Genomic DNA, 14720 nt, shown 5'->3' on the forward strand with positions numbered 1-14720 from the left:
GCAATTAGTTAATCAGATGAATTCAAAAACAGAACTCGTATCCCAAAAAGCTATAGCAAATCTGAAGCAGTTTTTCTGGCGGACAGACTCAGGTAGATACTGTTCTTCCTTACGAACTTCTTCTTGTCGATTTATTTTACCCAAACGATCATCAACAGCAGCTCAGAGGTATCTTGTTTATCAATCATTTCTGGTATGGAACTCCACCCCTCCTGATGTACCTCTATTTCTGTCTCTAAAGACAATTTCTCGTCTGGTATTTCCAGTTTAATTTTTTTTTTTATTAATTATTATTATTATTATTTTACCCTAATTTATATGTCTCTCTTCTCTTTGTTTAATATGTTTTTCAGATTCTAAAATGTTCAACTAAAAGGAGTTGGTGTGAATGGTGTGACACTTCAGTGGCTTGAGTCCCCTCGCATGACCTAAAAGCAAATTGTTTCGAATGGTTCTGCATTATCTCATTAATATGCAATGAAGCGAGGGATAGCCCGAGGATCTATCCTGGGTCCTTTGTTTTTTTTTAATGTGTATTGATTGAATAAAACTATCTATCACCAGAATATGTTGGCCTATCCGGGACAGTGCATATGGCTTCTCCAACATTGTTTTGTATAATAGATACAGCGTTACTGGAGTTCAGACGATGGGTTGATTTGTTTTAGATTATGGTGGAACTAACCATTAAATATTTTCAATGATAGGTACAGTGAACACAAATTTCTTATTAAATTTAGATGAGAAGAAAGTAAATGCTGTTTTCTGAAAAAAAAATCTACGTCATATTTTTCACTGCAATAAACATTTAGTAGCAGAGTAAATAGTTTATTTTGCTATACTTCACTACATATCTGTTATGGCTGCTCACTGTGGACAAACAGCTTTGTAATATAGCATAAAAGATTGTAAAACAGCAGTAAAACTTCTTTTTCGCGAACCTGCTCATAATCACCAACTTCACTTCTTGATAAAAATTACAAAAAGTAAAACAACGAGGAATTATTTCAAGACAGATAATTTTTCCTAAATGTTTCGGCTCTATACCTAAAAGCCGTCATCAGCAAACCATAGGTAAATGCAAAATAAGACTTGCAATAAAATACGTGACCATTCAAACTGAAATAACAATTAAAACATTCCTGACATCATAACTTAAAGGAAATTCCACCAGGACTCAAAAACAAACACGAAACAAGGGAATTCATTAAATTCATAATAAAAACCTGAACATGTTTTAAATACGATTTAGTGCTGCGGTGAGTTGTTAATAGTAGCAGTAGTAGTAACCTAAAAGATCGTTTCGTTACAAATTGGTATTAACTATTGGCTTTACAATATAATTTGTAAAACATGTTTAATTAAGTTTGCGTATATTAAATTAAGTGAATATTCTCCCAAATCACTGTTTAAAGAAGCATTATTACTTAACCGCAGTTTAACTTCTATTGCATGTCGAACAACTTGTTCAAACCTAAATCATTAAAATGTGGGAGGTGTTTTCAAAAAGTATTGCTTGGCTTGTGTTCCGAAAAATATAGCTACCTAGAGCAGAATGAAAACACATCCCTCTTTGACGAGTAACTGGGGTCTTATATTTACCAGAACTGCTTCAATTTTTCTTTAGTTTTAATGGTCACCCATTTTATTGCAGGTCTTGTTTTTCATTTATAATGGTTTGCTCATCATGGCTCTTAGATATAGAGCCGAGAAATTCATTTAAGTAAATCATTTAACTGTCCTGAAATAATTCATCGTTGTTGTACATTTTGTTATTTGTTATGTTGTGTTTGTCGTTATTTTCGCTTTTTTCAATTATAATTTTTTTCCTTCTCATTTACTTGAGTCTTCGTTACATTAATGACTAAATATAGGAATTATCTTTAATGAGGCATTTAACAAATCCCCCAGAACTTTTCTAACAGAAAACCTAAGAATGTTATAGACTCTTTGTTAACAAATATCTCTGTATATCTATTTTATTGTCTATCGGTCAAAAATATCTCTATTATACATACGACCACATTGCCCCCCTACCCCTAAAGAAAATAGAGCTTGTGATGAACCATTCTGGTGGCTGAAATTGTAGTTATTTCAAGTGAATTAATAAGAGAAATAATCTTATGAGAGTCACAGATAGCTGGAGAGCTTAAAATCCAAAATCAGTCGAGACAGCGTTGCTTAGCAAGTTTTTAAGTATATTTGGCCTAAAAACTACAACTGGCTTATCGAACTAACGTAAGTGGCCTTTTATTGAACATGAGTATGTTATTTGCCTCATTGCCTAAACTAATTGATTTATAAGCTCCATGCAATCAGAGAGCTGTAATTATACATTAGTTTTTAACAAAAATGTAGGAAGGGAGGGGGAGGGGGTAATATTTTATTGACTAGCAGGCTAGTTTTAAAAACCTTTTCTCTGTCGGATAATGAACACAAGTGCTGAGTTTATCAGCCCAGATTACGGTTTCAATGTAAATAAGATCAGTGTTTTCATCTTTTTTTTTTTTACTAATATTATTTAATTTTTCTACTTAATAAAAATTCGTATTGAACTATCATATTCATTTTCTTATTGACTGACAAACAACACAGACACCTCTACGTATACCGCTTCGTGTGTCTAAGTATTCTAAGAGCAGTTATTTCTTTTAAAAGCAAGAAAAATGTGATGCAATAATTATACCTCTTCGAGAAAAGAAGCGATCTACGTCCAAAGAAAAGAATGATAAAAGAAGACCTATCCATAAATTGTGATTTGTAGTTAATATTTAAGAACTACATCACAATATTAAAGAAGAAGATATAAATGATGAAGCTATTTTGGAATTAAAAAAAAATTAAATAAAATAGAAATCATTCACTAAAATAAATTTAAGCAAACAAAAGCGAAGTAGGCCAAGGAAGTGCTACTTCGTGGTCAGCGCAGTTTAGATCTGTCGCGAAGAAACGGAATTAGATATAAAAAGAGAAAGTCCTACCCCATAAACATTTATAAACAAGACTTTAAAAAGAGAGCAATAATACGTAAATGAGTTTTTCCATAGTTTTAATACACTATTTGTTTGGCGCTCTTATATTATTGTATTCTCCTCTAAAACCTTCTAAAATAAAAAAGTAGGGGATGCATCATTAGTGAACAATTAAGTTCAAAGTGAAACCAGCTTTGACTTAAAAAAAAGAAAAGAAACGAATATAAAAACAAAAACAACGAATCTATTGTCAATTTGTGGGTAAGTAAAAGAACAATTTAAAGGATAAAGCCGTCTTTAACAGCTAAGAAAATGATAATTTCTTAAATTTTTCAGAGGCTTTTTATTTATCAAAACAAGCCATTTAATATACTCATTGATTCGTCAGAATAAGGAAGACAGTATTGATTTGAAACGTATAAATCTATTCTAAACAGTGGCACTTACCATTCATACTAGAAGCTACAGTTAAAGTGAGTGGTACACGAGAATCAACATGTCTGGGTACATCAGCTTCAGCTCTGTGCCTATGAAGGGCAGGACCCCAGTCTGGTGTAGGCTTAATTAGAGAATCAATTCTTTGACGCAAAGAACCTTTAGCCTTAGAAATCTTCATAATTGCGACGATGGGAATGAGCGAAATTGGAACTGCAGATATCACCCAGCCAATAGCGTTGACATATCCAGGGAAAACGACATCAGCGTATGATGAAGGTGCAAAGTCGACTGTGCAAAAAATGAATAGACCCTGAAAAAAAAAGGATGATAACTATGTGTGCTTACTTGAGACGCGTTAAAACTGAGGCACAGTAACATGAGACTCGTGCAAATCTTGTATCAACATTCTCCACTAATACTTACGATTATAACAACAGGAGTTAAATATTTCCACATGAAATACCAGAGTCCATACGTAGGAGGATACCGTTTCAACATCACTTTGATATCATTCAAAAATCTGTCGACGCCATACAGGTAGTGGATGACAAAGATTTCGCATAACCCTAAAAGAAACCAATTTCTCTTTAAATCAGAAAGAACATACTACAAGTTACTCTAAAGAACAAAATCATGCCAATTACGATTTCGACTTCAATAAAAGACCCTGAGCTCCGACAGAAAATTGCTCCTACCTTTCTGCTTTTCTCCTTTATTGCATCCGAAAGCAAGCCATTCAACTTAGAATACCACTTAAGTAACAAGCTTGAGCTTATACAGGGGTATGAATACCTTTCGACTGTATGTATTTTATTTACCGTATCTACTGAATTGCGATAATGAACTTCTGTGAAATTCTACTTTCGTAACTTCAAGTCCTAAAGCATAGATCAAGATGAGCCAGCATAAAATTTTACTCAACATCAGACAAACGATATATAATGATAGTTTGTATTTTCTAAAATAGTGAAAGATGGTCGAGTTTCTTCGCATTCAAAAGAATCGAGACATTGTAAACAAAAGCCAAAATAATATTGTACTTATGGGTTCAACAAAGATCCAGGCAAAACATAAGCACTGTCCCATCCAGACCTGTCTCGTATGAGGGGGACCCCCCCCCATGTTTTTGGTCACTCGGTAAAAAAAGAAGTCGGTCAAATTGTGGCACTTCGCACCATGATTTTTCCGACAACACTAAAATTCTTTGTTCGGTTCAATAAAGAACACGAAAATACTGACATGTCAATTAAAGAAATTTTGAATTTGGTCGGTAAACGCAGCAGTTTTACCGACTCCTGCCGTGATTTTACAGATGGTGCCGCAATTTTCCATTTCGTCAAATAAACAACATTAAAATAATGACATGACATGACCTAAATCTGAATCTCGGTTGGTAAATGCAGCGGTTTTACTGACTCGCGCAGTGATTTTACGTATTATACTCGAAATGGACATTAAGCTAATTTTTGACAAAAACAGCCAGTAAAAATGACCAGCCAGTCGGAAAAATCTCTTGCTCCTCCCCCCCCCCCCCCCCCCGAACATTTCGGCTAGTAACGACCCTGGTCCCATCTGTATACTTATTAATCTATGTTTCAGTTATGATACCATCAAGTTACAGGTACAATACATTTCCTTTTAATTGTATATTTTTACATCCCTTTTGACCATACACCCGAATGATGGCCACTCACGTTATCAAATTTATAATTTGGTCCTGGATGGCTGCAAAAAGGAAGCGTCAAAAACTTTCTTGGGCGTTTTTTTTTTTTTTTTTGTTACAGGAGGTTCTAGAAGCTATTTCCTGTATAATTAAGAAAAAAAGGATGTAATATTTCTGTAAAATTTGCTATTGACAACGCTTTACGTTTTATCGATCGTAAAAACTGTCGCGGTCGCGCCTAGAGGTCGTATCTGACGTTTTCACGCTTCTGACATAATTGCTAAGACTGTTTACTGAGCTTCTCTCAAAGACTGAATCAACAGGACAATGTGGATGAAAAGGATCAAAATGTTACTGAGCCTATAATGTCCTGCTGATCCTCTCTTTAAGAGAAGTTTAGCACTCTTTTTAGCCATCATTTCGCAAGTGTGAACATGCCAAATACGATCTTTAAGCGCATCGTGATGAAATATTAAAGTTGAAATACCTGAAACGTTTAATCTTGAACGGTATACTTTAGTCATTAAAATATCATAAGTTTTAAGGGTTTCGCATCAAACCCTGAACCCCCCTCCCCAAATTTTTGTTCGATTCGTCAAAAACGAGACAAGAATGCATACAAATAAATATTTCATACATTTTTGAAGTTTTTAGTACCCCCCCACCCTAACCCCAACAAAAATCCTGAATATATATCTATATATATAAAAATAAGTTGTCTGTCTGTGGATGTGTGGATGGATGTGTGGATGGATGTGTCAGGTGACGTCACCTGAAAAAACTGGATTAGGTGACGTCAAAACTGAAAAAACTAAAAAAAGGCAAAAACTACAAAAAAAACTAAAAACTAATAAAAAAAATAAAAAAGCTAAAAAACTAAAAAAACTATAAAGGTAAAAACCAATAAAAAACTAAAAAAAAAACTGAAAAAACTAAAAAAAGGCAAAAACTACAAAAAAAAACTAAAAACTAATAAAAAAAGTAAAAAAGCTAAAAAACTAAAAAAACTAAAAAAACTAAAAAAAGGTAAAAAACTAAAAAAAATAAAAAATAAAAAAAAACTAAAAAAAAGGAAAAAACTGAAAAATAAGCTAAAATAAAGGTAAAAACCAATAAAAAACTAAAAAAAAAAAGGAAAAAACTAATAAATGACGACACTCAAAGAGAAAGCGACCAGGACAAAAAACTAAAAAAAAAGGCAAAAACTACAAAAAAACTAAAAACTAATAAAAAAAATAAAAAAGCTAAAAAACTAAAAAAACTAAAAAAAGGTAAAAAACTAAAAAAACTAAAAACTAAAAAAAAACTAAAAAAGGTAAAAACTAAAAGAACTAAAAAAGAAAAAAATAAATGACGACACTCAAAGAGAAAGCGACCAGGACAAAAGGAATGTTCGATTAGCAATCAACAAAGCACCGGGACACAGGGAGTATAAATGACGACCAGGACACAAGTAAAAAAAAAAATTAACAAAACTAAAAAGAAGGTAAAAACTACAAAAAAACTAAAAAGAAAAAAAAACTAAAAACTAATAAAAAAACTAAAAAATCTAAAAATCTAAATAAACTAAAAAAGAAAAAAAAAGGAAAAAAATAAAGGAGAAAAACAAAACTAAAAAACGAATGTATATACAGACCGGTACACCGGGATACAAATGACGACCGGGACACAGGGAATATAAATAACGACCGGGACACAGGGACACAACTACAACGGGGACACCGGGGGAAACAGGGGGATAACCTGACAATCTATTTATATGCAAAGACAATGGGACAGCAAAGAATGTTGTATATTCGCAAGTTTTACGTAGTTAAAACCATATATATATATATATATCTATATTCACAGGTGGGACATAGGGACACAACTACAATGGCGCGTAACGACTTACGCGCGCGGGGGGGCTTGGGGGGGGCGCGAAGCGCCCCCACCAACTAGGTGTTGGGGTGGCGCGAAGCGCCACCCCAACAGCTAGTAATATATATAATATATTATATATATATATATATATATATATATATATATATATATATATATATATATATATATATATATATATATATATATATATATATATATATAAATAATATATATATATATATATATATATATATATATATATATATATATATATATATAAAATAAAGAATGAAAACGATCGAAAATAGGGGTTTTCAGGCCAAACGAGAATACTGAAAAAACACACAAAGCGAATATTTCGAAAGGATAACCGCCTCTCTTCTTCATCTCTGTATCTTTTACCATCATAGCTTGTATTAGACTGAAAAGGCTGACTCGCGAAGCTAATTGAATCCAAACAGAGAAAAGGAATTTCGAACATTCGCCGGTGACTTAACTAAACTAACCTAGCCTAACCTAAACTAACCTAACTGTTCGACTCGTCAAAAACGAGACAAGAATGCATACAAATAAACTTTTCATACATTTTTGAAGTTTTTTTTTTTAAATGCCTCAAAGTTATCCCTTGAAGGAGCTGTAAACGAGTAATTTACTTGTCAAAGACCCTTAGAACAAAGAGCACAAAAATGTGACAAATAATAAATGATTTTAGTTCTGAATATTGTATACGAGACATTTTCTTGTTTTTAATGTTGAGAGTATTTGGAGCTTATCTAATGAAGTCCATAAAAAATGCAATTACTGGCCCATTAATTCGCTTTTAATAGTATGACATAGCCCTATCTGCGGCACCATTGATCATTCTGAAAAGTTATGTGCCAAGATGAAGTTAGAAAACTTGGGGATGTAAACGGCTCTATTTTGTCAATAGTGGGAAATAGCTATGGAGTTCATTAACTGCAACACATAAAAGAGATAAAACCTCCTAATAGACGCTTACCGACTATCAAAGCAGAAAAAGTAGCGGCATGATTATCCAGCAGTTGAAGTACATACATGCCATTCCTGGTGCACATTGTCAAACCGAGAAGAAACATAACACACGACGCTCCAAGGACCACCCATCTGCAAAAGAATAGAAACATTACAACTCGTTACACCAGGGAGAAATAGCTAATTACAGTAGCAATAAACCACCAAATTAATGTTTAATCACGTACAAACACTTTTGCAGAAAGCACGTGGAGGGCTAGATTAAAAAAAAAAGACAAAGCAAAGCAAAACGAGGGCTGCATCCCACCTACATATAACATGCAAATGAAAACTGTAATCTCTTCCAATATATTTGAAGTACTTACATATTTTTTATTAATTTTAGGATTTTCAGTTTAAAGAATTGGCTCAAAGATTAAGATATTTTATATTCCAGGGAAGAGGTTTAGACCTCATCAAAACACTCAGGGTGAGTTTACATCCCTCTAGTGTTGACTATTCTAACACGGAAAGCAGTAAGCCCTTAATAATGGAGGAAAATTTAAGAAAGTTAGTCTGAATACAAAAAAAAGAAGGTACAGCCAAGGTTTTCACTTGATCTTTATTATTCTTAAATTTTATTATTTGTGAAATAATATTACAGTTAATACGTCAATATTATTTAGTAATATCATTTAATGTAATATTGGATATAATAAAAGACTCCAAAGTTTACCATTAGCAAGAGTGTCATCATGGTTGTAACAGTATCTGAAACCTAGTAAGGAACGGGTCACGTTCCATAGTAGCCCAAAAAACAAAGCTTATAAAACTTTTTTTTTAAATCTACCGTCTAGTATTTTACAGTCGAGAATTTTCTGGTGAACCTTGATAGTGCCATGAAAAGTACCAATGAAAGTCCAAGAACTTAACACCAATATTAAAAAAAAAACAACTGAAGATTGATTCAAACTAAAGCCTTGGAGGAAAGAAAGAGCGGATTATTCAACATTAAGAAAATAAAAGAGCTGCGCAAGTGCCAGAGACTGTGGCAATTGTTACTATCGTTTGCGATATTTTTTAAAGAAATGTAATTGGAAAAACACAAAACCAGATAAGATCTGTGGAAAAAGAGTAAGTAACTAACTTGATAGAATTCTCTCATCCTGATCCTAAAAAAATCCATGTCAAGAAACTCCAAACATTTGTATCCAAGGATTTAAGTAGAGTCATCCATTCCACACACTTATTATACATTTTATGATCTTAGTAGTTGAATCGTTTATAAATCAAATTTCATTTTTCTACTAACGAATATACTTGATTGAACATACAAAGAAAAATAAATGAAAATGACAGACACTATAGCTTTTATTCTCAATACTCACTTATGATTTCTTCCACGAAGTTTGTCGGGCCAGGAATCAACAATTGTTGTGACAACAGTTTCCAAAAGTGTAAATTGAGTGCCGAGACCCAAGGTGAGGAGCATGACAAAGAAGAGGATGGACCAAATAGGAGCAAAAGGTAAACGTGAAACAGCTTCAGGATAAGCAATGAACGCTAAACCAGCACCTGATAAAAGATGATTTTGGATTAGAATGAGAATTTACTGCCATCTTAGTCATTATTAAAAATCTATGCACAAATTTCAACGACACAATTATCAAGCTTTCGGTATTTCATTTACTGAAAGTCCCAGTCAAACATTTGGCACATTATAAGCAAATTGTCAACAAGGTTTGTCTTTTGTACACTATTCTATCTCGGAGATCTTAACTCTAAAATTTCCGTTTTTTCGTCGTCATTGTTGCTTGGAGCACAATTTCTTTTTTAATCTGGAAAAGCTTGAATAATTGCAAAGACGGCAGCCATAAAGTTCTTGTTGAAAATTCAAATTGGAAAAATTCTACCGTTGAACAACTGTCTTAACAAGAGTGAGCAAAGGGGAATGAAGAAATGCAATGAATTACAACAAAATCTTGATTTCAATGGCCTAGGTTAGCAAGGGTTACTTTGCATAGAACATGTTTGCGTCAAAAGATAGAAACTTGCATAAGTTTTTTGAAAATTCAGTTTTTCCAAAGGTGTTAAACAAAAACACGGGCAAGTATGTTACATGCCAGACACAGATGCTTTTCATGGGACATTTTATCTCTAGTCTATTTTGTAGTGAGGATTTTTTGGTCAAAAAAGAGGCAAGAGCTCAGATGGGAGTTGTTACGAGGTCGGAAGAGCCAAGAGCTTCTTCCCACCAAGTTTCATCCCGATCCTTCCACTCTAAATGTTTTCCTAGATTTTCGGTTTCCCTCTCCTATTCCCCCCAATGTCACCGGATCCGGTCGGGATTTAAAATAAGAGCTCTGAGACAAAAGATCCTTCTTAATATCAAATTTCATTAAGATCCAATAACCTGTTCGTAAGTTAAAAATGCCTCATTTTTTGTAATTTTTCCGAATTAACCGTCCTTCTACCCCCCCCCCCCCAGATGGTCAAATCGGGGAAGCGACCATTTCTAATTTAATCTGGTAGGGTCCCTGATATGCCTGCCAACTTTCAGCGACCGCTATATTGATCACGTATCTAGTTTCGGATCTTCTTCATGTAAAAATTGGGGTAGTCCCGGATTCGAACCTGAGACTTCTCGCACCCTAAGCGAGAAACATACCCATAGACCACAAGCCAAACTTAAAAGAACAATCATTGGTTTTATTGGCAAATAAAATTCTTCTCAACTATCTTGTTCGCTCGCTCCACCAAGATGCTCAAATTGAGGAACACCTATTTCTAATTTAATCCGGTCTGGTCCCTGATACGCCTGCCAATTTTCATCGTCCTAGCTTATCTGGAAGTGCCCAAACTAGCAAAACCGGGGCAAACCAACAGACATACCGACAGAAATTGCGATCGCTATATGTAACTTGGTAAATACCAAGTGCCACAAAAATATGCAGACAATATTCATTTTTTACTTTTCATAATAGCATACTTGCAAGATTTTCAGCTTAAGATATTTTTTTTATATAATAAGAACAATTTTATCAGTAAGAAAAAAGCTATGCTCCTAGTTTTGGCGGTTATGTGTAATTCCTATGCGAAACAATTAATTGTTGCTATTCCTATTACTTGCCAGTTCTATTTTTCCTCCAAGGTTAAGAATGACTTAATCAAAGAGGTTAACTCAGTGGTTAGGCTCCAGGTTATTCGGAAGCGAAGATTTAACTTCGTTATTAGAAAAAATTAAAAAAAGAGTAAATTTTCTTATATCGATTTGAAAGAATGTGCAAAACCGAGATACAGTTACAGGAAAAGATATAGATGAAAATGAAAAATATTGTGATACCTTGGATGTGAAGGAAGATTTGTTTTGTGAGGAAGAATTAGCGACAGTACTAAAAGGATTAAAAAATAATTAGGCTGCAGGTGCTGAAGATGTGATAAATGAGTTTCTTAAATATGGTGGCTCTGAGGTTAGAAATAAGCTACTGAAGATTATGAATATGATTTTCGGAAAAGGGGAAACACCTAATAATTTTAGGAAAACCTTAATTACACCACTGTATAAGAAAGGTGACAAAGTGAGGGTAGTAATTATCGAGGCATTAGTCTGGTCTCTGTGGGTAGCAAATTACTTAGTAATATGATACTTTTTAGACTGGGAGACGCTGTAGACAAAATTTCAAGGGAAGAACAGTGCGGTTTTAGAAAAGGTAGAAGATGTTTCGACCAAGCTTTCACCCTTAGGTTAATAATTGAGAGGTCCCTTCATTGCCGAAGACCTTTGGTCCTCAGTTTTGTCGATTATGAGCAAGCTTTCGATTCTGTTGATAGAAGAGCGTTAGCAAAGGTTTTATCCTTATATGTTATGCCAGACAAATTCATTAAAGTGATTTGTGCTATGTACGAGAATAATACTGCTGCGGTGAAGGTAGGAAATGAGGTTAGCAACTGGTTTTGTATTAAATCAGGAGTTAAGCAGGATTGTGTTCTATCCCCCTTTATATGGATCATTTTGATAGACTTTGTCTTAAGGAGCACAGGAAAGGTAATTGGAGACCACGGAATCAAATGGGGAGGAAAAACGCTCCTGGACTTAGATTATGCTGATGATTTAAGCATATTAGACGAAAGTGTGAGCAAAATGAATGAATTTTTTGAGGTTTTGCGAGTTCAGGGTGCTAGAATAGGTTTAAAGATTAATATTAAGAAGAAATTAGTGTTAAGAAGTCACTAAGGCTAGGAATAAGTGAAGATGAAAAGGTGAGGCTGGAAAATGAAAAGATTGATCAGGTGGTCAGCTTCACTTACCTTGTAGTATTATTAGTAAAGACGGTGGGAGCAGTGAAGATGTTAAAAGTAGAATAGCTACGGCTCAGGGTGTTCTTTTCACAGTTAAAAAAAAGTTTAGAGGAATAGGAAGATAAGTCAGCAAAACAAGATTAGAATATTGGAAGCCACGGTGATGACAGTGGTCAAATATGGCTCTGAAGCATGAACGCTCCGAAAAGCGGACGAAAATTTACTAGATGTTTTCCAGAGAAATTGCCTACGAATTGTTCTGGGTATCCGGCTGACTGACTGTATTTCAAACAGTAGGTTGTACAAAAATGTGGTTCAATCCTAGTGCTATAATGAAAGTAAAATTGAGATGGCTAGGCCACGTTCTGCGGATGAAAGATGACAGATTGCCAAAAATTGTCCTTTTTGGCCAACCGTCTGGGGCTACATGAAAAGCAGGTCGTCCTCGTCTGGGTTGGGAGGATGTCATAAATAAAGATTTAAAGGAAATGGGAACTTCCTGGGAGGGTGTAAAGAGGGAGGCCTTGAATAGATTATGTCGGAGGAGGAGCGTGCGTAGCTGTGTTGGCCTCAGGCGGTTTGGTGCTGTAGTGAGTTATTATTATTAGTCGTAGTAGTAAATTTGAAAGCCACACTCTCAAAGTAAATCTCAACGTAATATCTGAATCAATTGAGACGCTTGTCACAACAGTGCAAGCTTATTAATTCAATATTTCTAGATGCTTACCATGTGAAACTTAGACCTCTCATTTAATCCTGTCTCTAGACCTGCGGCCTTGTCAAACTCCTACAGGATAAGTCTCAGAGTGAGGCAACATCTGGAAGTTGCCTAGTACAAAACCTGAACCGTAGAGTGGATGCTCAAACATCTCTCTTCTAAAACCAGTCATTATTCATTTTTATTTTTAGCACAATACGTCGAGAGTGGGCTCAGAGCGTATTCATGAAGAAGAAACTTTGAAAGTCAATTTTTCCCGAAGATCGTTGACGTTTCTTGTGGCCTATGTCATTATCTTCATGCATTAATTATGCAATAGCGTAAAGTTCATCGAAACCATAACCGGCCTGATAAAAATGGTAATAAAATTTAAGTCGTTATGATCTTTCTTGCGGGGATTTTTAATTGTGGCACTCATTGTAAAAATTCGATGTATAAAAAAAATATTTGACATACATTTGTCGCTTGAAAAGGTGAATGAATGCGGAGTGGGGTAGAGCTCAAATGCAAAGAAAGCAGCACTAGCCACAGCTCTTGAATATATAGATGAGTATACTATTTACTAAAAAGAAAGTCCTTGTAAATTTAAATAATCAAAAATTAGGCTTCCCTGTATACACTAGCAGCTTCCCAAACATAAATGAGACTAAAAATGAACAACACGATTAATAGACCACTTACCTTCAGTGGCAACACTTTCAACAGGCTTTCCAAGCTCATGAGCCATAAATCCCATGATACCAAAGATGACAAATCCAGCGAAAAATGCAGTCAGAATGTTACCAGTGGCCACAATCAAAGAGTCTCTAAAGCAATTGTTGTGAAACGTGTTATAGCTGGCCAGCGTAATCAAACCTCCCCAACATGGCGACAAGGCAAAGAAAATCTGCATCGCAGCATCACCCCAGACCTATAAGAATAAGTCTGGTTATTGAAGGAACATCTCCTTTGCGTTCTGTAGCCTCTAAGCGTACTATTTTGTACCCCTAAAAAGTGATTATATCCCTTGTTGCCCTTCATTCTTTGTGTCTGTTCAGTTACCCTTAGCGGTTATTATCTTACAATATATCTAACCTTCTTTCTAGACAGAAACAGGATACTTCCTATATTCTTTTGACATTAAATAAAACAACATTCTTACAGCATGGGTTGGATCAAAACTAAAAAAAAAATAAATCAAAATGTTAAATGCTTAGTTGTTTGAAAAAGTTTTAATAATTACTTTGCTGAATCTGCAGATAAATATTATTCAGGCTGACCTGAATCAGAGGTAGTTAATCTTTGAATAAAAAGGGAAATAGTTGAAGGAATTCGTGATCTACCACTTAATAAACTGAAAACGAAAGTGCAGGGAAGTAGCTTCAGAATCCAATAAAATTCACTCCCTCTACCGTGGAACCTTGAACCACCAACTAGCAGAAGGGTGACTCATATTGACTGCCAATGTTTCAAGAACGTTCACAAACTCAACCTCAAAAATTTTAGTGACAATCTTGACAGAACAGAATCATTAATGATATATGGCTGATTTCGGTTTATTAAAGTCTGATTGCTTGTACATTGACTTTAGTAAAGCGTTTGACAAAGTTTCAGTTAGTTTGTTGCTTAAAAAATGTGAAAAGTATAAGCTAGACAGTAAAACTTTAGCGTGGATTACAGATTACTTATCAGGCCGTTCCCAGCAAGTTATAGTCGGTAGTGAATTTTCAAGTGAGAGCCCGATTTTGAGTGGTGTGCTACAAGGCAGTTGTTTGGGCCCAGTGTTATTTTGTTTGTTTGTCAATGATTTGCCTGA

At 34.6% G+C, this 14720-nt stretch overlaps 1 protein-coding gene across 2 annotated transcripts in view; it reads right to left on the reverse strand.

The window, feature by feature from the left end:
* Window positions 1–14720, reverse strand: part of LOC136041011 (sodium- and chloride-dependent glycine transporter 1-like) — a 76100-nt gene that overhangs the window by 12622 nt on the left and 48758 nt on the right. For both annotated transcript variants that reach the window (XM_065725514.1, XM_065725522.1), the window contains exons 8-12: window positions 13607–13835; window positions 9297–9483; window positions 7937–8061; window positions 3834–3976; window positions 3420–3720 (exon numbers count right to left, since the gene is read on the reverse strand). In XM_065725514.1, coding sequence (XP_065581586.1) covers window positions 3420–3720; window positions 3834–3976; window positions 7937–8061; window positions 9297–9483; window positions 13607–13835 — 985 coding nt within the window. The remainder of the gene's footprint in view (window positions 1–3419; window positions 3721–3833; window positions 3977–7936; window positions 8062–9296; window positions 9484–13606; window positions 13836–14720) is intronic.

This window comes from Artemia franciscana, chromosome 2 (assembly GCF_032884065.1).
Source record: "Artemia franciscana chromosome 2, ASM3288406v1, whole genome shotgun sequence".
NCBI lineage: Eukaryota > Metazoa > Arthropoda > Branchiopoda > Anostraca > Artemiidae > Artemia > Artemia franciscana.